The sequence below is a fragment of the Chelonia mydas genome, chromosome 12 (assembly GCF_015237465.2).
Source record: "Chelonia mydas isolate rCheMyd1 chromosome 12, rCheMyd1.pri.v2, whole genome shotgun sequence".
Taxonomy (NCBI): domain Eukaryota; kingdom Metazoa; phylum Chordata; order Testudines; family Cheloniidae; genus Chelonia; species Chelonia mydas.
In genome coordinates this window covers 36,499,988-36,526,100 of record NC_051252.2, presented here as the reverse complement: position 1 = coordinate 36,526,100, position 26,113 = coordinate 36,499,988, and the positions used below count along the sequence as shown (strand labels likewise).

Genomic DNA, 26,113 nt, shown 5'->3' with positions numbered 1-26,113 from the left:
AAACCGAAGGAGGAAGGACGTATCAATCTTGTACTGCAAAGTTTCAGCATGGAGTAATGTCACAAAGATATCCTTTGTTTTAGTCCCCAACTGAGTCCATGCCATGTGTCCCTTTGCTGCTTTTTCCCCTGCACCCGGTGACCCTTACTGGCTACATAGTGGCTACAAACTCCTCTAGACCAGCAGCACCAGAACTCTTGTGTGCCTCTGTGTGGGGACCGGAGGGTAGCATGATGAACCAAGAGGGCCATGTGATTTGATCCATATAGAAAGCAGATGTTTGGCTCCTCCGTCCCTCTTATGCCTCCCGTGCAGCCACATTTCCGAAAGTGGATAGTGGTTTGGGGTGATTCAGGCTCGGGGTGTTCAATGTAACATCCCCTTGGGCCTGACTTTCAGAAGTTCACAGCACCCACAGCTGCCATGCATTGAAATCAGAGCTGTGGGGGCCCAGCTTATCTGAAAATCAAGCCCAAAACTTTCAAGATGGGCACCCAAAATCAATGGCTACTTTTGAAAATGTTGGCCTTATTTCACAGACAAGCTCAGCTGCCCCTTCAGCGTCTGACGCAGGAGCATGCAACCGAAAACGAAATGCATGTTCCAGGCCTATTTGAGTTGCATCCTCCACAATAGCTCCCATCAACAGAGCATCCGCCTCCTGCTAGCAAAATGTCCAGCAATCCCACTCACGCCTGCCTGCTCACAGACCAGTTGCATTTTGGTTGAGTTCTTGAGCTAGTGTTTTGTTTGTAAATGAGCATGGGGGAGATGGCAGCGTTATGGAAGTAACTGTTATTTCTCCATCTGGAGCACCTCCAGCCATTAATTTATAGGGTGAGGATATAATGATCCAGTATATTAAGTGTGGGTTATTATTATTATTTTTTTATTTATTGTCAGCTCTGAAAGACCCTAATTAGGGGAGAAATCTTGGCTCCATTGAAGTCAATGGCAAAAGTCCCATTGACGTCAATGGGGCTAGGATTTCCCCCTATAGTCCCTATTGTACTAAGCATTATACCAACAACTACTGCAAAGTTTGTTCCTACTTCAGAGAGCTCAAAATCTAATACTGACACTTCATGAGGTGAAGCAAACATAAGATTCGTTTTAATTTTTAATGGGAAATTTAAATTTAATTTAGAGGGAAACCATCTTGTTCCCTTGCAAATAATATTAATAGGTATCCTGAAGCACTGTGCTTCTTCTCTGCAGAATGCAGCTGCCCAGATATTCCTGAGCCCCCACAGCCCTCCTTTAAATAGCAAAAAATGTTTAAATGCCTGGATTACGAAAGAAAAAGGATTCTTCGCAAAAAGCCACAGCAAGGGGAGAAGTCATTTGCAAAAGCAGAACCTCCTCTCAGTGTTTCAGTGCTGTTCTTTATGGTCGCTGGAGATCTCATACTAAGTAAACAAAAGATATTAATATTCCCACCCAAACAACCATTAGGGAGGAAAAGACTAAAAGGACTCTTTGAAGGCTGGTTTCTCAAGGAGCCTCGTTAGCGCAGTAGGTAGCGCGTCAGTCTCATAATCTGAAGGTCGTGAGTTCGATCCTCACACGGGGCAGCCTGAGTTTTTTCCCCTCCCTTCCTGGCTGTTACATTTGTTATGCAGCGAGTGCGAGCAAGGCTGCTCCTCCTTATCAGCAGGCAGAGGAGGGGCGACATCAAGAGCTTTTGCACTGTCGGGAGGAAGGACATGAGACCAGCAATGCAGCGGCCCTAACTCCCTGCTTTCCAAGCAGCCAACAGGCCCTGCAGAGACTGTTGCAAAGGGGGGGGTGGCAGGATCCGGACACGGGAACCAGGAGGCGCTGGTGAAATCCAGTGCAGAGGGATCCGGGTTTTCCGCACCCCAGAGCACCCTAATTATACCGAGAGAAGTTTATAGTGTAAACCAGGGCTCAACAGTCAGGGGAGGAGGCAGACAGCTCCCACCCCGCAACGCGGGTGGACAGAGCTAGCTGCTGGCTTGCAGGGTGAGCTGCTAAAGTGGGGCGGTGCAACCAGCCAGGGCGCAGAGCAGTCGCGGGCCCCGGTTGCGCTGGGGGCTGGCACCCTGGGGTAATACGGAAGTTCCCCTGCGTTCTGCACCCGGCTACAGAGGGGCAGGGCAGAGCTTGCAGAAGTCAGCAGGGGTGTTTGGCTCCTGGCCCTAGAGGCAGGTGGAAGCTCCACGGGCACAGGCCCCCCAAGGCTGTCCTTGCCCAGGGCCACGCATGTCCTTCCTTGGTGCTGCGGGGCTTATTACTCAGCGCCTGGGCTTATATTTATGATCAAATGTGGCAAGGAAACTTTCAAACGGAATCCGGTGGGCTTCCCTGTGACCTGAGTTACACCCCCACGGCGTGAGAGGGTCCAGGTCCATAACAGCTGGGCCGGGTCTCGCAGACCCCAGGGGGACAGGCCGGGGCCGGGTCTGCGTTACCCCGGGGCGGATTCTCGCAGACCCAGGGGGGACAGGCCGGAGCCGGGTCTGTGTTACCCCTGAGGCGGGTCTCGCAGACCCCAGGGGGACAGGCCGGGGCCGGGTCTGCCTTACCCCGGGGCGGATTCTCGCAGACCCCGGGGGGGACAGGCCGGGTCCGGGTCTGCGTTACCCCTGGGGCGGATTCTCCCAGACCCCAGGGGGAGAGGCCGGGGCCGGGTCTGCGTTACCCCTGGGGCGGATTCTCGCAGACCCCGCGGGGGACAGGCCGGGTCCGGGTCTGCGTTACCCCGGGGCGGCTCTCGCAGACCCAGGGGGGAGAGGCCGGAGCCGGGTCTGCGTTACCCCGGGGCCGGGTCTCGCAGACCCCAGGGGGAGAGGCCGGGGCCGGGTCTGTGTTACCCCTGAGGCGGGTCTCGCAGACCCCAGGGGGACAGGCCGGGGCTGGGTCTGCGTTACCCCGGGGCGGATTCTCGCAGACCCCAGGGGGAGAGGCCGGGGCTGGGGCTGGGTCTGCGTTACCCCTGGGGCGGGCTCTCGCAGACCCCAGGGGGAGAGGCCGGGGCCGGGTCTCGCAGACCCCAGGGGGACAGGCCGGGGCTGGGTCTGCGTTACCCCTGGGGCGGGTCTCGCAGACCCCAGGGGTAGAGGCCGGGCCGGGTCTGCGTTACCCCGGGGCCGGGTCTCGCAGACCCCAGGGGGAGAGGCCGGGGCTGGGTCTGCGTTACCCCGGGGCCGGGTCTCGCAGACCCCAGGGGGACAGGCCGGGGCCGGGTCTGCGTTACCCCGGGGCCGGGTCTCGCAGACCCCAGGGGGACAGGCCGGGGCTGGGTCTGCGTTACCCCTGGGGCGGGTCTCGCAGACCCCAGGGGTAGAGGCCGGGCCGGGTCTGCGTTACCTCTGGGGCGGGTCTCGCAGACCCCAGCGGGGCAACGGGGACTTAGTTTGAACAAGGGGGCGCGGCCTGTCGCTCGCTGGGCGTGGTCGCTGGCTGTGGGCGTGTCATGTGGCGAGGGGGCGTGGTGAATGTGACGGCCGGGTTGGAGACAGTTAGTAGGCGCGGCAAAAGTGACAGCGGGCGTGGTTACGTCTGTAAGGGGCGAGTCGCCGTCTGTGGCGCGCCGAGGTCCGCTCCCCAGCGCGGGTGGTGATTGGCTGAGCCCGCTGGCGGGCGGGCCCTGCGCGTGCGGGCCGGGGCCGGCGGCCGCCCTCCGCCAGTCGCCGGCCGGTCATGGCGGTGTGCGCGCGGCTGTGTGGGGTGGGGCCGTCGCGGGGCTGCCGGCGGCGCGGGGCGCAGCGGGAGCAGCGGCGGGAGGGCCCGGCCGACAGCGAGCCCGACACGGACGCCGAGGAGGAGCGGATCGAGGGAGCCCGGCTGGGGCAAGGGCAGGCTCCGGCCCCGGCCGCCCGGGCCCCGCTCTCCCTGCTGGAGCTGCCCCCCGAGCTCCTGGTGCAGATCTTCGGCTCCCTGCCCGGCACCGACCTGCCCAGCCTGGCCCGGGTCTGCAGCACCTTCCGCCGCATCCTCCGCACCGACACGATCTGGCGGCGGCGCTGCCGGGAAGGTACCGCCTGGGGTCGGCGGGTGGTACGTGGGCGAGGGGTCCCCATGGGGGCGCTGGATGGGCCAGACCCGGGGAGGGGGCGCTGGGGGCGAGGGGTCCCCATGGGGGCGCTGGATGGGCCAGACCCGGGGAGGGGGCGCTGGGGGCGAGGGGTCCCCATGGGGGCGCTGGATGGGCCAGACCCGGGGAGGGGGCGCTGGGGGCGAGGGGTCCCCATGGGGGCGCTGGATGGGCCAGACACGGGGAGGGGGCGCTGGGGGCGAGGGGTCCCCATGGGGGCGCTGGATGGGCCAGACCCGGGGAGGGGGCGCTGGGGGCGAGGGGTCCTCATGGGGGCGCTGGATGGGGCTGACTCTGCAGGTGTGAGGCTCTGGAAAGGCCCACCGGGACAGGGAAGCATGGGGGGAAGGTGGTCTCTGGAGGTGGACAGCTGAGGAAGGTAGGGGCCTGGGGGTAAAGTAGGGGCACCCTGGGATGTAATGTGTAGGGGGAGGTGGGGTGCTGACACTAGCTGCTTGGCCTGTGTTAGGGACTCCTGTGTGTGTAGTTAGTTGGGTGGGTGCTAGCCCTGTAGCAAGGGGAATGGTACTAGCTTTCTGGTTGGTGCTGGTGAGTGGGTCAGTCTGGGTGCCAACCTCCCATCTTCCTAGGGCATCTCCCTACCACATCCCCTGTAGAGACACCCTGCTGCATATTCAGTGGCATGTCCATCTTCAGAGCCACAGTCCTGTCCTACCAAAATGTAATGCATGCTTTTTACTCCTTGCCCTTTGCTTTGCAGGCACCCCACTGCCTGTCCCCCCCCCGTCTGCTAACCCAGTTGCCCTGACACCCTCCAAATTGCCTAACTTGCTTCTGCTTCTCCCAGCATGGTACCCATCACATCTCTTGCTATGTGGTGCATTTGCGGCCAGCTATGATGTCATAGATATATATTAACATTTTGGATATACCAGCGAGTGCATCTAGTTGGAGTGTCTGAGCACGCTAGGCAGCTGCACTCTGTGTCATCAAACAGAAAGGTAGTGCTGAGATGCATTAAGGACAGCATCCATGGCTGCAGGGGATGGATGGTTCCTTATCTGCACTTGAGGGCAGCTGAGGGTGCTTGTCAGAACTGATGAAAACCCATGGATCACACAAAGCAGTGAAGACTGTTCTCAAGAAGTTACAAGCTGTTTTTTCAGCCTAGCATGTTCCAGGGATATAATTTTTTGTGGGGAGAAGGGGCGGGGAAAATGTACTATCCACTTTTCAGTTGTCATTATAAGAGTGGGCAAGAAGAATCTATACCTTTATTGGTAAATTTCACACACAAATTTCTTCTAGGTCATAAGGGTTTGGTTTTTGTGGGTTGTGGCCTTGGCAAAGTTCTCACATATGAGTATAACTAGTATTCGTTTTATACAATGCCATTTGCTCTTTCTTAAAATACAAAGAGACACTTGATGATAATATTAAAAGAAACCAGATTTAAAATTGATACAAGGAAGTATATTTATTTACACAACTCATAAATGATCTGGGAATCTCACTTTCAGTATGTATCATTGAGACCAGGAACTTATCATTCAAAGGAAAATGAGACTACTATGTATGATAAGAGCATTCACAGTTGCATTAGACAGGATTGAAAACTTTTGTATATAACAACCCCTCCCTTCAGGGCATAAACCAAACAGTAACTGGCAAGGTGTAGAAAGAAACTATTTCTACCAACACATTAGTATTCCATAACTGTCCATTACAGTTCCTTGTTTTCTCTTAAGCATCTGGTGTCAGAGATAAGGTGCTGAATTAGATCGACCCCCTAGTCCAATCCACTGGAGCACTTCCTATACCAAAAGCATGCACGGTGCTTTAGACAGATAAGAGTCAGTCTCCTCCTGAGGAGTTCATGAAGTTCTCACAACACTGTAACTGCGACCTTAGGAATTAGACTTTAAACTCTTCTTTCAGGAAATCCAGTTATGGTTTCCGCAGAAACTGTAATTTGGCCCTGTTCATGTGCTGTATCTATCATTTTGTGTTGCTGTATATAATGTCAATTATTTAATCTTTGTAGATGTAATGTGGCTATTACCAATGGTGTGGGAACCGTAATCTTGAATTTTCAGACTGCACAAGTATAAAATCTCATTGATAACTTTGTGTTAGGGTCATTACTTCACCATCTCCTGGTCTCTTCTTAGTAGTACCATTGCATATATTCAAGTAATGCTCTCCTTGTATATGAGAATATACATTCAAATAAACACACTCTCTGGGTTTAATTGAATTCCTGATCATAGGAATAAATCAGCTGCTTGGAATTGTGTGGAGTTCCATGCAGTGTTGTAGCCATGTTGGACTCATGTCCGTATATGTGTATCTGGAGCTCTGCGTCTTCGCATGTTGTCTCCATGTAGTAGTATAAGGTTGCACGACTTTCAAACATTGAAAAGGGAAGACAGAGTCCTAGTTAGGTGTGATCTATAAAAATAAGCATCAGTTTGGGCTGAGACCTAGCCTATGACAGTTTAGGCAGAAAAGTATAATTTTTGTGAAATTATAAGGGCCTAGAAATAGAGCAAAGGGTGAATTCAATTCAATAACATGCTCCTATTCCTAACAGTAACACATTAACTCTGAAGCCATTGAGCACATCACGGATCTGTACTTCCTGATTAGTTGTGCAAGTCTGCCTTCTTGGTTGCTTGTGTGGTTATCGCTTGTGCATGCACAAGCGCCCACCTAAACAAGGGACAGGTGGTTGTGCAAGTGCTTTTAACATTCTCTCTGCTAAGAGATGCTGAATACTGCAGTGCTACATAATTGTCTTTTTTTACCCTTAATTTTTGTGCATACCTGCTTTTGTCATGAGATCACTGCTGTGGATCAAGGGTTATAAACAGCCCTAACTTTGTAGCCATAGTCTATAATTAAAAATGTAAATCAGCCCTCTCAACCAAATGAGTTTTGACACCTTGGTTTAGTGTGATTGCAGGCAGACTCAATTTTATTGCAGTCACTGGAGCAGTATTTTGAGTAGGGGGGATCCTCCCCTTCAGGCTACACACAATTGCTTTTGGCTGTGGCTCTGAAATTGGAGAATGAACGTGGGGAAACATGAGCTAGTTTTGCAACGTTTGTAGCCAGCTACTTTTGGGATGATGCCCTTTTATCATTGTGACTGTTTGGGATAAACTGTTTCTCTGACCTGCTTGTTTGGCAAGTGGAGTGTTGCAATCACTTTCCAATGCACTTTGGCTTTTGATTTGACTTTTTCCTTGATTAACCCATGACCATATATGCTTGTAGTTTAAGTGGTCACCAGTTTTATATTGAATAACACACCACATCAGGTCACCTGTCTAGGAAATTTCACTGGTGGATCATAGTAACCAGATCTAGAATTCACAAATTAAAATACTCTAACATTTTGTTTTTGTTGAAACGGGGTTGGGGAGAAAATATAAATTGTTAAATAGTCATCATGGGGCAGGCTTTGTGTTACATTTATCACCTGTAGATTAGTCTGCTGTAGATCTCAGAACACTTTACAAAGGTGGGTATCTGTTCTACAGATGTGGAAGCTGAGTCATATGGGGGGTGGAAGAGTGGGGGAGTGATCTAGAGCTGTTAATAGAAGCCAGGTCTCCCCATTCCCAGTGCAAAATGTTTTTCACTGACCCCCTCTGATTGTGTACTGAATAATGTGTCTGGCCTGGCCATGGTTTGTGCATCCATGCTAGACCTACAGCCGCTTCTCAGCACCTTATCATATACAGTCTTTCAGGCTGCTAATGTTGTGCTTATGTACGCATGGAATTAAAAGACTTAGTTGCTAGTAACAATTAGCCTTAGTGTGGCATAAAAGTGGAGAATGAAGTTTGGTGTCCTTGGTTCTTTAGGTTCACAAATTTTTTTTTGTGTAAAGACATTACCTTACCTGCCCCATTGCCTATTTCCTTGCTCGCTACTAAAGACTTGCTTGAAAAGCACTTCCAAACTCTTCATGACTTTTCAGGAGGGTAGTGGCAATACCTGCTGCAATTCCAATCCTTTACTGTAGGAAAAATTTTGTAGTAGGAAGAGTAGAGAACATAAGGTGCAGAAAGGGATATGATCGGGGGGAGGAGAAGTGCAAACAGAAAATTGCAGAATAAGATGTGCCATGATCTGTTATAGAAGAGCAGGTAGAGTGAAACCAGGAAGGGAGGAGAGCATTATATGAAAGCAAAAGATATAGTATGCTGCACTTACAAATGTGTAAACTAGGAGGCTGACAATGTTACACTTACGTGCAGGCCATAATAAACAGTGCACTGTTTAATACTTCAGATTCCACAGGGCATGGCAGTGCTGGTATATTTGCCATGCGTTGAGTAAATCTTCCGAATCCTGTTAACCTAAGAGAACAACCTTCCCAGCTAGTAGAATGAGAATTTCATAATCAAATTCTATCCTTCCTTTTGAAGCAGGATTATGAGCAGCTACTCACTGTGGTTGTGAATTTCCATCCATATTAACGCTTTAGAACATTTTCAATATTTAATTTCCTTGGTGAACTGGCGCATTGAGAATTTCTCTTTAAAAGAGCCTTACTTGCAGTGAAGCAGGATTTTCTGGAAACCTCCTATTTGATTGTCAGGGAAAGCAAAACAGTATTTTTTTTTTCCTGTAGCTGAATTGCAGCATTACTTATCTTAATTTAACTTCCCCTTTATCCTTTCTAGCATCAAGAATAAATAGTGTTGTCCATGCACTGGCAAGCTTTCTTGCATTTAATAATTGTTGGGATTTGGATGTGGGAGTGGTAGGGGAGTTTGGTCTTCACAATCTGTAATTTCATACCTTTCATCACCATGACAGCCCCTCAAGAAAAAACTCAAGTGTTCTATCCATCCACAGTAAAGCAAAGCCAGTATGGGCTTTTGGTTGTAGTTTAGATCACTGAGGAGACCAGGATTATGACTTATAGGAATTTCACCAGCTAAGATTACATTCTTGTTAGCAAACAAGATGAAATTCTTCCAGGACTTGTGTGGCTAATGTCAAATGGCAATGAAAATTAATCACACTGGAATTGTTTTTAGGAAGTTGCTAATGTTTGAGAAGACGCTGACTCTTTTGGGAAAGATCCAGTTAAACCCAAACTGTGAAACTTGTAAAATACACCAGACCTAGTGATAGTTCTGCTTTTAGGTAGTCTGTCTCCTGCTATTTAACAAGGCCACTTGTTAGAAACCAGGATCTTTGTTCCAATGGATGTTTGTTTCCAATTTACGTCGTGATTTCTGTGCATGACAATCAGTGTTTTCACGAGTTCAGACTGGATTGGCACCTCTTAGATACTACAATGAGGAGCATTTGAGAATTTTGGGGCACTAGGAGCAGGTGACCTGATGAGGAAGAGAGAATATTATCACACAAATATCCTGACTAATAAAGAACAAAACAGAAAAATGTCATTTGGGCAGAATTGTCTTGTGATGATTTGGGGAACCTATGTAGAATTTAGGAATTCTGATTAAGTTATTACTGGGGTTCATGGAAAGGGCGAGTTTAAGCTGTAGGGATAGTCTGAGGGGTCAGCACTGGTTCTGAGGGCTGGGCAGGGGGCCATGTGATTACAGTTGTTGTTGTGGGGTGTGCCAAAGAGAAGATCCGCACCCTAAGAGTGCATCTAGAGACCTTACGACGGTGGCAGTACCTAGACTATGTTCAGACTCCAGGGGCTTAAAACACCTGCAGGATTCAGTGGTGGCATCCCCACATAGCAATCTGGTGAGTGGCCAAAAGAGGCGCTCAGCTGGACCTGTGACATCCCTGCGTGGTTTTTTTCCAATGCAGTCTGTGACTTCAGATGACAGTATCCAATTTAATCTAGCTGCATCACTTGCTGCAGAAAGTGTGCAGCTGACATTAGTGGCCCCCTTGCTGGCTTTGTAGGCAGGTGAAGTTCTTCTTTAGTATAAGAACCAACTGTTCTCCGAACTACAGGCTGTGTCAGTGTTGCTTCTTGCCTCTCCTGAAGGCCTGTAATTTCCTGAATCACAGATCAGTTGCAAAAGCCTATTGCTTTTAACCTGTCCCTGATATTATTACCAAACAAGACACAGGCTAGCATTAAAAGCATTATAATGTCTGATAGAGTGGCGGGAGGGATGTGGGCTTGTTTGTGGGCTGGGTCCAAATTTCCAGTTTTGAATATAGCTTTGATTTCACAGATCTGCAAAATTGCTGCATACATTCAGTTGGCACTAGCCCAGCACTAAATAGCTTGTTTTGTGCTAGGCTGGAAGTGCGTTCCTGGAAGCTTTGCTGTTTACTCACTAGCTAATTGTACTTCCTCCCCATCTCACATCCTAAACAACTAGGGCTTCGTCCTGCTCTTGCTGATGTCAGTGGCAAGCTCCCACTGACATCAGTAGAAGTTTTTAGGGAGGGGAATCTGTGTTTTTTCCCTCTTGTCCCCTTCCTGTCTTTATTCAACTCGCTTCTCATAGCAAGAGATGGTTCACATTCGTTCCTGCAGTAACCCAAGTCATCCTTACAAAACACGTGTGTGTCTTGTGGGTGCTCTGTCAAGCTACATTGCATACCCTAGCCAAACATATATGTACATAGAGCATATATATAGTAAGAGCGTGATTGAGTTGAGCCGGGCGGATGTCTGCTTTCTCTCATTTGGCCTATATTGAAATCGGAGTACAGAGCAAGTTATTAGGAATAGATACCAGTAACAGGCAGCAATAGTTAATCATAAATTCAAGGAAGCTTGATCGACGCTGTCCCTTGTGTGAGGGTGGGTTTCAGATCAGATGGCTTCCCTGGGGTTCTTTAAGGACAAACTTGATATCAGATATCTAGCAGATGCAGGGAGCTATCAGGTGCTTTAATCTTCTGCTAAAGGAAGCTGATATCTGATTTTTCAGAGGTGCATTTGAGGTTTTCAGTGTGTGGATTTTCCCTGCTGAGGACTGATTTGCTTTTGGCACTAAGCTCTATTTTTGTTGCTGTTTGATATGTTTTTCCCTCTTCCCTTGGTGTTACAGGATTTCTTTCATTGAATTATTTGCTGGTACTTGTCTGCTATATTTTTAAGAATTAAAGTTTAATGCTTGACTTCTGAACCTGCACTGAAGTCTCTCATTTCCTGCTTTAAAGTTGCTTTTAAAATTTTGAAAAGGCTTTTAAGATCCCTGCATCACTAATAGAATGCATTGAAAACAAAACAGTCAAAGGCATCTGCAAAGAATGGACCAGTTTCAGTCTGATTTGTTTGCAAGTGTAATTGTACATGCAGACACGTTACATTCTCTTAACAATTTGGGGCTATGAAACAGACTTATTCTTTTAAAATAATCTTGGCTATAGATCTTTCAGTACTCTGAAATGTAGCCATTTTCTGTGAATCTTAATAAACAGTCTTGCTTGTAGGACAAATTAGTGGGAGTGAATAACTCCTGGTTGCAATGATGGTTTGCTCTACTGACAAAGATTCCCAGTTTGGATAGGTCATTTTCACCACTTCATGCTGCCACCGATTCTAGGTGTAAGTGCCCGTAATTTATCAGCAAGGAGTTGCCACAATAGGTTGCAAGTAGCCATCACTTGTAAAATGTACTAGGGAATCTGAGAATCTAGTCTGGAAAGGAATGCCATCCAACTTTCCTCTGCTGCTTCTGAAGAACAGCAACAAAAATATTTGTTAACAAATACAGCAATTTGCAAGATTGTACTTTAAATAAAATACATTGGATTGAATTTAAAGCTGCCTAAATTCTTGCTGCAGTTGTAGGTATCCTGGAGCTCTGTGGACAGCCCAAACCTTTTTAAACACAATCACTCATTTTATTACCTCTTAACTCCTTTCTGTCTGTCACTGCAGAGTATGGTGTCTGTGAGAACTTACGGAAACTGGAGATCACAGGAGTGTCCTGTCGAGATGTCTATGCCAAACGTAAGTGATGAAGTCAATGCAGGTCTGTATGCTCCTGTTCTTGTTTAGTTCCATTTTTAAAAGTAAATTTGCACTGAATCTTTATCCTGGGCATCTGAAACACAGACTCTGTATTTCGTGGCAGAGATTTCATTTCTAAAGCTGTAACAAGTCTGACTACCACAGCATTTTAATGCCAGACAGATATCAAGAATCGCTGTTGCCTCTCCATACCCCTTTGGTTGGAAGAAACTACAGAGTCTGAGGGTTTCTGGAAATAGGTATTAGTTTGTGGCTAGTGTGTTTAGCAACTGGTAACCGCTCACCCAAATCTGAGGACAGTTTTTAATCTGTCAGTAGGATTGTAAAAGTATTTTCAGCTGTTTGGTTTGCCCCTTTCTGGCCAGTGGGTAACCTGTATTCCTCAGAGCAGGCTTTATCTTTGTATGGTCCTCTGAAACAATGTTTGACTCCCTTCCCCCAGTGTAAGCAACTTCTGTCCACCATAACTCCACAGTGACTGGGCTTCCCCTTAGGGGAAGGTCAGGGCAGTGATTCTCTGTGGAACACCTATTGCAACTTGACACAGGGGAATGGGGAGGTTATCTGTTCCTTTATTCTCGTCACCCTGCCCCCTGCATTCCAGACCACCTTGTGCAGGAGAAGGGGGACCCGACTGTGCTGGGTCTGTACAGAAGTGCCAACACGTGTGTGCCCCGTGGTGCTTGGGGCAGCCCTCAATGGAAATGCCAAGGTCAGGGCAGGCTGCAAAATGGAGAGCAGATATTCCCAAGACTGGTGGGTAACACTGAAGTTAAACTCCCCAACCAGTCTCAGACTGTGCTTCTCATCCCCCACACTGGTTATCAAGAAGCAAAAAAGGAATCTCACAGCCCTCTTTATTGCATTCTGGCTCCCAATCAGCACCTAGGTCCAGTTCAGTGAGAAGTTATTTAAAATAACTCTGCTCACATATACAGAATGTTCTTTTGACCCCAAAGGGTCAGCCATGTTACCAGGTCAGTATAGGTTTGGATCTTACCCAATATACCATGCTGCCAGCCAGTCCTTTAGTGTCCAAAACTAAAGGTTTATTATAAAGAAAAAGAGAGATGTTAAATGGTAAAACAGTCACATACATACAAAGACTTCAAAGTCCATATATCAGGTTCCTAGCAGTATTGGTGAGTTTGCTGGCTTGAAAGTCCTTCTGGAATACATCCACAGCTTGGATGGGTCATTCAGTCCTTTGTTCAGAGCTTCCATTCGTAGCAAAGTTCCTCCAGAAGTAAGAAGTAGGATTGAAGACAAAATGGAGAAGAGCAGCTGCCTTTTACAGTCTTTTGCCATGTGGCCTGCACTTCCTTTGTTTGAAACACAAGGTGCCCAGCACATGGCTTGAAAGCCTTAGGGTTCTGTCCATAGGCATGTCCCTGTGTGCTTTGCTGAGTCATAAGGTGTATCCGTCTTCTCTCAATGGATCAGTTGTACAGCTGATGGTCCTTAATGGGCCATCAAGCAGACTTGGCAGTGCTGATGCCAAACTGTCTGTGGGTGTCACCCAAAGCATAGCACAAGTTTGAAATACAGACAGACATATCTATAACTCAATACAAACACAAAAATGAGATTATCATATCTGGCAAATTATAATATTTTTTTCAGATACCTTACATGGCCTATCTGGCATAACTCATTACAATTTTACAATATTGATACTCATAATATCTCAAGTGTCCCCCAGATTCCATACAGCGTCACAACTTGTTTCCAGGACACAACTCCAAATAAGCAGCTGCAGCCCATGCGTTATGATGAGTGTTGCCACTTGCATGTGAGTGCTTTACAGACACACACTCTTCGGTCAGCACAAGCCCCCTGGGAGGTAGGTGAGTTTCATCCCCATTTTACGGGGGTGGGGAAGGAAGAGGCAGATTAGGGACTTGACCCTGAACTGGCATTTGAATATAGGAGTTCCCTACTTAACAAGATCAAGCTGCCTCTCATGCTAATGGGTCAGAAGCTACATTAGCTGTTTAACACAGGAGCTGGTTCAGCTGCAGATACCACCTGGGAGAGTGCTTGTGACAACCCCGGCAGCAGCCTGGATGACACAAGCCCCACAGTAGTGAATTGATCTGTCCTTGCCACCAAAATCAAGGGACCCAGGCATTTCATGGGTCCCAAAGGCTGATGCTGAATTAGTCTAGCAGGGGATGGAACAACCCAGAATCTTTAGGAAATCAGCAATGACAAACCCTTGGCTCCAGTGGTTGGTCTACAGTTCCATGGCCCTTTACAAGAAGCAGGGCTCAGCTTGTTAAAAATGAAAGCATTTGTCTTTGTACATCACCAGAGTGAGAGTCCTGAGTGCGCTTTACTGGTCCCAGGAAGTTTGGCTCCTTTCAAATGGACCTTGTGCTTTATCTGACTGTCAGAGGTGGTGGTGGCCTTGTGCATTTAACCTCGTGTTGGGAGCCAGGAATCCTGAATTCTGATCCAGCTCTGAGACTGCTGCAGTGTGGCCTTGACCCAAGTAACTTCATCTCCCCATGCTTCAGTTTCCCTATCTGTAAAATGGGAATGGTACCACTTACCTCCCTAGGAGGCCACACAGGGGAACTCGAAAGTGTGTAAGGAAACCTCAGTCATTTAAGACCCTTCTTTGCTGTGCAGTGTGGCTTTCCTCATAGCCAGAGTGGTGGTATAGTTACAAACTATCTGTTAATCACATACCTGATATGGTCCTGTTTTTGCAACTTTTCCCACTGATTCTTTACACTTCAAAGTGTAACCCACACACCTTCTGGGTATGGTGTTCTGTCCCATCTGGTGGCACTGAGACCACTTAAAGAGAGAGATAAAATGAGTCTGCTCCACAGCCTTAGCTAACAGCCAGTTGGCTTTTAGCTCATGCAGTAGAGGCTCATGCACTAAGCTCCAGAGGTTCCCGGTTCGATCCCGCCAATGACTGGGGTCTGTCGGCATTACAAAAGCACCTCTTAATACCTGTAACATCTTTAGTCTCCTTCCACTGGAATAGGTCCTTGGTGAGCATTTAGCACCTTAGAACATAGTGTTTTACTGGTAGAAAGCATGCTATAGACTCTGTTCCATCTTGTAAATAAAGAATCTCTTGCCATGCATCTGGCAATCTGAATCCTGACCTGTGCCATTTCTCCAGACTTCGGCAGAGTCAGAACACTTGTCAGCTCATTCTTCCTTTCCTGAACCTTACCCTGGTTGCAGGAATATGAAATCCTTGGCTTGCAATTGGTTTAGATTCAGCAAACATCTCTGTTTACAAACCTACTGGTGCTTTCCTGCTCAGCTTTCCTGAAAGAATTGCCTGGTGCTGTGTCCTTGTTCTCTAGTGTCATGTAGAACTCTTTAGTTACAGCAAAATTTATTTGGAACTGTTGGCAGAATTCAGGCTTGAAGGTGCAAACAATGAATGTTTGTTCTATTCTACATGCTACACTAAGACAATTGGGAAGAAAGCCAAACCCAAGATCTTAGAGGGCATAATGAAACAGATGCTAGATGGTGTTTCGAAAACAATTAGCTGGATTGAAGAGTGAAAAGAGGAAAAAACCTTTGGTTGCTCTTGTCCTGCGTAGACTGAGATAAGTGCAGACTCCATTTAGAATTTGTTTGGTGACATCGATAACTTATGAGGGAATCATAAAATGTGCCGAATTCTTCTGAGTGGCTGATCTGGGCTGGGGGCTGAAGAAGTGCGCCTTAAATCAACAAGGGTCTTGACCTTCCTGTCTGGTTGGTTCAGATTAACATTATGTGATGATCAGAGGGGAATCAACTTCTCTGGTACTTACCCTGCTGTGTCTGTCCAGGTATAAATCCACGAGTGAAGTCGGGGCGTTTTATGAAAATCCTTCCCGACTACGAACACATGGAGTACAGAGATGTTTACACCTGCCGTACGTACCTCCCATTAGCAAACGCTTTCTGCACTGAACTCACACGAGGCGCTGCATGGCGTGTGAAGTTACTGCAAACCACTACTTCGGGGGCAGAATGAGGAGAGCTGTCACCCAGGCTTTCCCGTGACTTGGTTCTCATGTACTTTGTTCTGACCCTCTAAGATGACACCTTAGGTAGTTGTAACATAGGGACAATAGTATTCACCCCTCTGGTGAAGTGCTGGGGGTTAGGAGAGCATCCTATTCATGGTTTTCCCTGGTGGAAACTAACTAGGCATAGGTAGCAGATGCTCTCCAGGGCAGTGGGCTTGGGTGTACGGTGGAGATAAAACATTCCAGCTTGCCATTAGGGGAAGGAAGAGAGCTGCTTGCATTGCTCTTGGGGCCAATTCCATCCAGCCCCAGAAATGACACTAACAGACTCTAGATCAGCGTTTCTCAACCTATTTACCATTGTGGGTCGCATCCAATACTACCTGTCTGGCCCTGAGGATGTCACATGCGGACCAGTCAGCACACAGCAGTGGCCCAAGCCGAGAAACCACTTCCCTAGATAGACAAAACTAGGAACATGGGTGTTACCGGTTAGCTTTTTCTTGGGTGTGAGCAGATATGTCCCCTTTATTCATCCCTCTGGATGAGTCTAAGTATTGTCAGTTCTGAAACTTTCCCATAGATTTCTCTGAACTGTAGTCCCCGTCTCTCTGATATGTAGGTGGGAGATCACTGGACTTCAGCAGCCCAGGTATCACTACTGGAGGCATGTCATTTACAGAGGGGAATTCCTTCTTGCTCCCTCCCCCCAATAAAATTAAAAAACACTCTGGACTTCAGGATTTTTATTTAATCCTAACAAAGGGAAGTTTCATAAGAACGGCCATACTGGGTCAGACAATGACACTATCTAGCTCAGTGTCCTGTCTTTGGACAGTGCCCAGTGCCAGATGCTTCAGAGGGAATGACTGGAACAGGGCAATTATTGAGTGATCCATCCTCAGCTTTTGGCAGTCCCAGCTTTTGGCAGTCAGAGGTTTAGGGACTCAGAGCATGGGTTTGCATCCCAGATCATCTTGGCTAATAGCCACTGATAGACCTATCCTCCTTCTGTAGGGAGAGCTCCTGAAATGTAACCTTGATAGAATGTGAACTCTGCCAGTGTGTGAATGAGCACTGGGGGTCTCTGCTTATGTACACCCTGAAAATCTGAACCTGTTTAGGAATCAAAATTTATGCTAGAAAGCTCAATGATTCCGCTACTTATGGAACCTTTAAACTCGAGTTTCCTTGGGTGCATGTAGCTTACTGAAAATAGAGTTACCCTGGAGTAATCAGCTATGGTTCGCTCACAGGCAATACATTAGGGATCACCTTTACCTTGGTGCCTTCTAGTGCAGCCTGCAGTCCAAACATGACCCCAAGTTCTGTGCTGTAGTTAGGCTTGGAAAGATTAGTGTTTTATTGGTAAACTATCTACCGTACACACGCAAACGAATGAAAAATATTTCCAATGATGCTGATAAGAAATTTACACACAGGCAAAGTAAGAGAAAAGGCTGCTTGAGAATTTCTTAGTTTGACTGAAGGATATTTACTCTCTGTATATTTTTGACATGTGATGTTGACATTTTGTGTTAACTTTGTGTAGCTTTTTGAATCTCAACATCTGTTTTCATTAAATAAAGATTGTCCGACCCTTCCCATAATTTCTGGTGACTGTGAAAATTTAACTCAATGAAAAATGCTTAAAACCCAAAATTTTGCACGGCTGTGAAAATTTAAACAGATGAAAAATAAAAAGAAGCTTAAAAATACTGATAACAGTCAAAATTGTAAAAAAAAAAAAAAAAAAAAAAAAAAAAAAGACAAACAAAAACCCAAAACTAACCACTCTCTCTCCCCCTCCCCTTCCCCCCACGCCCGGGTGTTTTGCCAAGCCTAGTTAGTCTATGGCCACCTATGCTTTTAATGGAGAGCGTGTTCTGATACCATGGTGAGGGATGCAGTATAAGAACCTGAATAGATCTACAGAGACTGTAGACTCCTGCTTGCCATACTCAGACTTGATCTGAATGATGTGATTTATGTCACATTATCCCAATCAGGTGCCATCCTTGTGCTATTGGAAAACTACAAATTCAGCCTTTATTGTTGCAAAATATGAGAGTCCCAGTACCGTCCTCTGCTCTGTTAGCACACTTCCCAGTATGCCAGAATATCATGCCCTGCGCTGCAAACAGCTCTAAAGAGCAAGTCTCCATAGTATTTCAGAGCCTGTGATGTACTCTCCAGTGGAGCATCTATGCCCAACAAACTGTCCTTTCTCCATGAGTGAACATAACTCTCACCACGATTAATGTATCAAGGGAAGAATAGCAAGGCCCAAGAGTCTAATGCTCTGGGTCTGGAACATGGTGGGACTTTGATCTAATGAATGAACTTGAGTGAGAGAAACCAGTTTTGCTTTGTCCTTGGGGGTATGTATAAAGCCACCTCTGCTGTCAGTCTGGGGATGATAGCATGGTTATTTTGCAGAGGAGGGTAATGCAGGATGGAGATACTAACTCACTGGTGCTTGGGCGTGCGGTTTCATGGCATGTGCTAACGTGGTGTGGATGCTATGGACTCACCTGCACTAAAGCCTTAAAGGCGGCCATTGCGTTTCAGCCAGCCAAAGAGGGTTTGAAGCAGCCCTGGAGCTGATGACTTCAACATGAACTAGGATGAGTGAAGTAGCCTGGCAAAGCAGTGACCATTTCATAACAGGAACCTGTGGCGATATCATGTCTGAGTTGGACCCTCTGATGCACCCAGCAGCCCAGTTCTCCACCTGGAAGGAAGTGAAACGGGGACGCCAAGCTTCCCAGCAGGAATCAGAATAGCTTTACTGATTTAGTGAATAACTGATATAGCGAGTCTGTTTTCAGCAGCTCTGAAGTTGTGTTTCAGGCTGTTTCCCCAATGGTGAACTTCTTGGTTGTCCCCCCCACCTTCCCAAATGACCACCGTCTCATGCCTGTTTCCTCTGCGGATGAGCCTTAAAGAATTGCAGACACAGCTGTGATGAGTCATTGATTTAGCTTCCTTTCATTTGTTCCCCTCCCCTCACTCTGGAGATTGCAGATTTCACTGAAAACTCCAGTATTTGTGTTTAAAGTCACCAGGTGGTAGAAGCCAGATGCTGGTGATGAGAGAATATTTAGTTAATGTTCATGGCATTTGAAGCGTTCCCCATCCCCTTCTGAAGAATATCTCCAGGGCTATAACAGCATCTCTGTGCTGTTCTCTCTCTGGCATGTCCCAGCTGCGTAGATCTCGCTTGGTTGAATTGCATTGGATGGGCTCAGTAGTGTTCTCTGTATTTCTCCTACCTGACCATAGCTGGATAACACTGATACTGGAGCTTGCCAAAGCAAACTCCCTCCTAAGGAAGCTAGGGGACTGTGCCTCCTTCTGCCCCTTCCCCAACTGGATACAATCCCTTTTTCAAATGGCCTCCTATCTGATGGCTGCCTGAGGGCCCTGTGAACGGTGGGTCATGGTCAGTTTCCAGCAGATGCATCCTTGGGTTTGTCGACATGAGGGAATAGCTATCCTGCTTTAAACTCTCACTCCAGCTCACTTCACAATAGCGTCCCTGTGTAGACACGCCCTCTGTTGCAGACATTGCCACAGTTGATGCTAATTGGCCACCCCTTGTTGGCTACTTGAATGAGCTGCTGAGACTGGACACATCCATCACCCTACTAGAGGTAACCTCTCCTGACCAGGGGCAGCATGCATTGGAGCCAGAAAAGCTGAACCTGGCTCAGGACCACCAGAAGGAAATTCCTACACAGATCCCCTTGATGGGGAAAGGGGCCTATATCCCAAAGGGACCCCTTCTTAGGGAGCATCTCTATCTTCCCCACCTCTTTGGAGGCACAAAGAGAGGAGGGGAGCCCATTGGAAAGGAGAGAGGTGTGGTGCTTCCATCCAGAATCAGGAGAGATCTGGCAGAGTCATCCCTAATCTCCCCCATTTGTGGGCGTCAGAGCTGTAACTAACCAGGTCTTGACTGCAGGGAATTCACCTGCTGGGCTGCCTGAGGCTTGGGCATTGCAGCGCTGCTCACGATCTGAAATGAAGCCATCACGGTAAGAAGCCCAAAGGTTAGCATTTTCCTGGAGAAAATACAAAGCGCCGCCCCCGCCCCCCCCAAGATTCAGACCATCCGCTGTCCACCTGAGACACTTTGCCTGCCTCCAGAGGGGGTTGTTAGCAAGTTCCAGGGAGGGGGTGGGGAGACTGCAGTTAGTTTTCAATGCTGCTCAGGTTGCAGGGTCTGTCTGGCAACAGACTATTCCCATTCAGCTGATCAGGGAGTTTTCTGGCTCTGAACAGCTGTTAAAAAGCCGTTCACATTACTGGCGAGAGGAGGGCATCTAAGCCTCTGACTGCTCAGTTAGATTTGCCTGCCATTGGAAGGCTGAACAGATTTGAATCAAAGTTCAAGGGTGATTGTGTCAGACTTACTGATCTGGATGTTGCTGTGACTCAGCCACTTTCCCTAAGCAAACATGGCCTTCCTTGAACTAATCTGGAGCTGGCTGATTACCCAGAAACCAAGTGTATGAACCTTGTTCAGTACAAGTCTCTCCTCTTCTGAACAGGCACTTTCTTATATTTAAAAGTCTGGCATTAAGACAAGACTCTTATTTGGAGCATTAGCCCTGAAGATGGTTCTAATGGAAGAGCTTTTCTTCCTCCAGTTCAGCGCTGTCTGAGTTCAACAGCTTAACGTCAGGTTTTCAGTTCTAATCTTAAAAGCCACTGGCGTTTATCAGCTGTGTACACAAACAAGGTGGAGGAGGCAGGTATCAGTGAGTGGGGTTTCTTGTGTATTAAATGGTATGTGCATAGTAACTGCACTTAGACGATTTTAAATCTGATCCACTTTGTATGCTTCATGCAGTTTGCTATTAGAGTTTGACTCCATGGGCTGAGTGAAATTGGGCCAATCATTCCTACTTCTTATTTCTCCTGTCGCTTTCCAGTTCTTCCCGAGCATGGGGCTGTTTGGCATTTAAACAGCCCTTGGCGGTGTCCTTGATCCCAAATACACCTCTTTGCTGTGGCATTTAAATAATGAAAATATTCCTGTGTAGTGCATTACAATTACTTTTTAACACATCCACTTTGGGCTTAAACTCTTCCAGTAACAGGATTCACTCCAGCTCAGTCCGGCCTAGGTAAATTAAAAATTTCCGGTCTGAATTTGTCTAGCTTCAACTTCCAGCCGTTGGATCGTGTTAGACCTTTCTCTGCTTGGCTGAAGAGCCCATTATAAAATATTTGTTTTCCATGTAGATACTTACAGATCAAGTCACCCCTTAACCTTCTCTTTGTTAAACTACATAGGTTGAGCTCCTTGGGTCTATCCCTATCAGGCAGGTTTTCTAATCCCTTAATCATTCTTATGGCTCTTCTCTGAACCCTCTCCAGTTTATCAACATCCTTCAATTGTGAACACCAGAACTTTATGCAGGATTCCAGCTGTGGCCATACCAGTGCCAAATACAGAGGTACAATAACCTCTCTACTCCTATGATGACATGGTTACCTGCGATGGAGAGGGCTCGACGTGGTGACCCAGGAGGTCCCTTCCAGTCCTATGTCCTTTGTTCATGTAAATGTACTCTCATATTATGGGTCAGTTGATGCTTATGTTTAGAATCTGAGATGAACAGCCTCTATGTTCTCCACGGAAGGCCGGCATATGATGATGTGGACACCTTCAGTTCCTTTTGACTCCTGTCTGCAGCAGGCTGTATGTATCAGTGTTCAAAGAATCACCTGTGTTTGCAGTTTGTGGAAAACTTTCCTACTTCTGCCCCCTTTTTCCATAGGATTTAAATCTTAACTAGCTCCGAGATGGGGATCCAAAGTACAAGATATGGTACAGTACACGATGCTTGGGAGCAGCTTTGAGGGAACGTTGAAATGCAGTAACCTATTGAGATTTCTTCAAGGTCTTCTGTATGTGTCGAATCTGTAATGACACCTGGTCATCAGATGCTGTGCTCAGGAGCTATGTGATGTGTGTGCTACCAGTTGCCATCTTAGTGGTTGAATCTGACGAGGATCAGGTGCTTAAGTGGAGGCATGGGGGTGCGTCTGTCTGGTAGGACAAGAAGGGGATGGTCTCTTAAAGCAAACGCTGTTTGCTTTCCCTGCTCTCCCCTACTTGTATGTTCTGGATCCCCCCCGCATTCACACCTTTATGAAATCGGAGCTGTCTGGTGTTGAGAGCATCTTACTTGTGGTCAGGGAAGTGGATAGCCTGCACTTGTAGGCTCCAAGCAGAGCATGTGATGCCTATCGACAGATCTCAATGAGAGGATTTTCTGATGGAAAGTTATTCGCCAGTTGGGTCCTTGGATCTCTGCCTTTGTAAATCCTTGAAAAGCTAGCTCTTACCGCTGCTCCCAGCTGGGCGTGAAGCTGTGCAGGAGAATAGTGTGCGTTTGCAGTAGGCTTCATGTGACAGCTTTTTGAAAGTCTTCAGAATTGGCCCCTCTCCCTGGGTTTGGGAGAACTGGGATTCTCTCTCCCAACCCCGATAAGGACCCTGTCTGAGGGGGTGTCAGTCGACAACCTGTGCAGTTTTATGGCAGCCGCCTCCTCTCCCCTCAAATCCCTCTTGCTGCGTTCATTGTGAAACGTCTTGCTTTGTCTCCTATTCCCTAGTGCTGCACCAATATCGACACATCTTGGGACTATGGCAGCCGGACATTGGGCCGTATGGGGGACTGCTGAACGTGGTGGTGAGTACAGAGATGTGCTAGAGGTTTGTTGCATCAGCTTCCTGGCAACAATTTCATACAGGCTCCTTTAAAGCTTTTATGCTTCTGCCTTTGGCATAAGTTGGCGTTCACTGCGTTGCATTAGGAAGAGTTTGGTTAAGATGCTCCATATGCAGGTACCTTGGCTGCCTCATAGCCTCGTTGCCACAGTACGTGATACGTTTACCTGCAGAGTGACTAGTCCCTGAAGAGCAGTACATCAGACATAATGATACTGGCTGGGCCTGATCCAAAGCCACTGAATTCAATGGAAATGTTTCCATTGACTTCAGTGAGCTTTGGGTTAGGACCACAATGAGACCAAGTCTAGAGAAGCAGAAGAGCTGCTGAATGTCATTTGCCTCTCTGGATTTAGGATTATTGGGATTACTCTGAGAGGCTGAGGATAGAGGCTTGACTGATGCCTTCTGATATCCTCTGCACCAAGGATCATGGGTTGGCCAGTTTAACATACTAAACCCATTGAGTTTGTTAACCTTTGAGCCCAAGGCTCTCTTGTGGAAGTATGTGTTCCAGAGCGTTATATCAAGAGCATCTGGCTGCAGCAGTGTGACCGTACCAGAGTTCCACGGGGAATGTACATGGGAAGGGCAGTTTCGGAGTGATCTACCCTGTCTCTCGTTCATGGCTTCCAGCATTCCGATGTTTAGAGTCACCCCAAGCATGGCACTGCATTCCTGATCATCTTGGCTAATAGCTATCAATGGACCTAGTTGTATTTTTTAACCCAGTTATGGTTTTTGCCATCACATCCCCGGCAATGAGTTCCACTGGTTTAGTTGTTCAATACTGTTAGCTTGTGAAGAGAGACTGCAGTGCTGATCTCTCCTTGGGTCTTCAGGAGAAATCTCCATTAAAGAATATTTGCTCTTCAAAGCCGCTTTACCTTTGTGGGGTGAGGATTCAATGAGGTTTGCAGAAAGAAAGGCTGGCTCTTTTACGCGTCTTAGCAAGTGAAGGGGATCATTGCTTTCCTTACTGGCAGTGAGTAATAGCACACAACAATTCATCATCCAAAAGCCAGACATAATTATGGAGACTAGAAGTCCTCCCTGTAAGAGAATCACTGGCAGCGTGAGCTCGTCACAAACCAATTAAAGCTTGACTCGCCTCAGCATAATGTCGCTCTCCAGAGCCCAATGTGTATCTGGCACCAAGCTGCTTGCAGTAATAGACGTGAATGCTTATCCCATGAAACAAAGCCCTATAAAGGGTGATTCTTCCCCCTCACAGAGGCTGCACTGTGTCTATTTGGGCTGGGATCTGGGCATCAGAAAGGAGCTATCTAGCACTGTAAATGCATCTGATTGTTGAGAACAGCTCCTCAGTGTCCTGCGGGAGAACCACCTTGCTCCCTAACTGTAGAGGTTCTGGGGCTGAGGTAACAGCTGCTGCCCAATGAATGAAGGACGGGGGAGCATTGACTCCATTTGCTTCTCCCACCTCTTCGCAGGTAGATGGCTTGTTTATCATTGGCTGGATGTACTTGCCCCCTCATGACCCTCATGTGGATGATCCAATGAGGTTCAAGCCCCTTTTCCGGATTCACTTAATGGAGAGGAAAAGTGCGACTGTCGAGTGTATGTACGGCCACAAGGGGCCACACAATGGCCATGTCCAGGTGAGCTCCAGCCTGTGCCTCCCTCCCCTCCCCGCACACAGGTGAGTCTGGATGCTTAACCTGGGCACCAGGCACTGAGGAAGAGTTTGTATTCCCTGGGCCTGTAAACAAAAGTACCCAGTGGTTGAGAATGTGACGTCACTACCGTGATGGGTCACGTGCAAGGCTTTTCTCTGTGCATCTGCTTGGCTTTCCTTAGTGACTGCAAGGGATTGTTTAGGCCAGTGGTTCTTAACCAGGGGTACGCATACCCCAGGGGATACTTCAACTCATCTAGTTTTACAAAAAGCTATCTAAAAAACACTAGCAAAGTCAGTGCAAACTAAAATTTCATTCAGACAATGACTTATTTATACTGCTCTATATACTATACACTGAAACATAAGTACAATATTTACATTCCAATTGATTTATAATTATATCGTAAAAATGAGAAAGTCGGCAATACTGTGCTATGACACTTTTTTTGCATTTTTATGGCTGATTTTGTAAGCAAGTAGTTTTTAAGTGAGGTGAAACTTGGGGGTACACAAGACAAATCAGACTCCTGAAAGGGGCACAGTAGTCTGAAAAAGTTGAGAGCCACTGATTTAGGCCATCTCTTGATCAGTTCTGATCTCTAGGCTGATAGCACATTGAGGCCTTGCTTTCAGTTGGTGCCCCTGTATTGGAGAGGATGGATCAGCCAGCGTGGGGGCACCAGTTATAAAGTATGGTGGGGGAGTCAAGGGAAGGAGTATATATAAATGGTCCCATGCACTGACGTGTCCAAGTGACATGTCATCCCATGTAGGGGCCTTGGGGAGGGTACTTGGGATAAGCCATGGGGTAGGTGGGATGTTTAAGGAACAAATTCTAGGGAGATCCTGCTCCTTGAAACAAGAGGCTTAAATGCGGAAGGCAGCTTGACATTGGGAATCTCCCTTGGAATGACGCCAACTCGCTCCCTTTCCTCAGAGCATGGAGCTGCTGCATTGGGTGCTTCAGCCTTTGTCTCCATTATCTCTAGCCATCACCTGTGGAGTCCCACTGTTTCATCAGTGCAGCCTGGAGGGGTTGGCAAACTGCGTAAATCTTGCCATCCAGTGTGTCGCATTAGGATTCTGTTTGACACAGCCTTTGTTACGTTGCTACATCCGTCTGCTGCTAACTTGAGCTCTCCTCCCCAATAACTGCAGATCGTAAAGAAGGACGAGTTCTCCACGAAGTGCAACCAGACAGATCACCATCGAATGTCAGGAGGAAGGCAAGAGGTAACAGCGTCCCTTCCAGCCTGGCCAGAAAGAGTCTGTCACTTGCCTAGCCATCTAAATACACTGGGGTTAACTGTGTTCGTGAGGCTCAGCAGGGTGTGGTGTTACTGTTAGGTCCCAAATCTTTGTGATCTGGGTGGTCATGATGGGAGCTGGGATATGACTCCTAAGGCACCCACTTGTGTGTAATTTTACAGGTATTGGGGAAGAAACACAGCTGGCTGATCAGTGGCAATTTCTGTTCTTGGGGCTTTTCTAATGGATAGAAATAACTTGTGGTTTGAATTTGCCCTTGGTAAAACTTGTAGCGGACCAAATTTATCCTCCCCCTGCTGTTGCAGGGAGACTGTCAGGGACGGGCTGCACTTGGCCCTTGGGCTGCCCTTTGAAAATCATCACATGCATATTTGTGTTGTGTATTGCACGATCCAAAGGAACCTCTTCTGCTACTGGGTAAGGCTTGGCTTCACACTCCAGTTCAGCGGACCAGCTCAGTACTCAGACTATACAGCCACCTTTTTGGGAG

General features: G+C 47.5%; 1 protein-coding gene and 1 non-coding gene across 5 annotated transcripts in view; both read left to right on the top strand.

The window, feature by feature from the left end:
- The first annotated feature begins 1,501 nt into the window (after positions 1–1,501).
- TRNAM-CAU lies at positions 1,502–1,574 on the top strand. Its single transcript has one exon. It is a non-coding gene; the product is annotated as a tRNA-Met (tRNA).
- Positions 1,575–3,642: 2,068 nt separating this feature from the next.
- FBXO31 (F-box protein 31) overlaps positions 3,643–26,113 on the top strand; it is a 40,626-nt gene continuing 18,155 nt past the window's right edge. The window contains exons 1-6 of one of the 4 annotated variants that reach the window (XM_037878178.2): positions 3,644–4,000; positions 11,877–11,948; positions 15,782–15,868; positions 22,598–22,674; positions 24,167–24,334; positions 25,513–25,587. In XM_037878178.2, coding sequence (XP_037734106.1) covers positions 3,667–4,000; positions 11,877–11,948; positions 15,782–15,868; positions 22,598–22,674; positions 24,167–24,334; positions 25,513–25,587 — 813 coding nt within the window. In that variant the 5' untranslated portion in view covers positions 3,644–3,666. Of the gene's footprint in view, positions 4,001–11,876; positions 11,949–15,781; positions 15,869–22,597; positions 22,675–24,166; positions 24,335–25,512; positions 25,588–26,113 lie in introns of all 4 variants that reach the window. The other 3 variants (XM_037878180.2, XM_037878179.2, XM_037878181.2) reach the window with 3 other exon arrangements.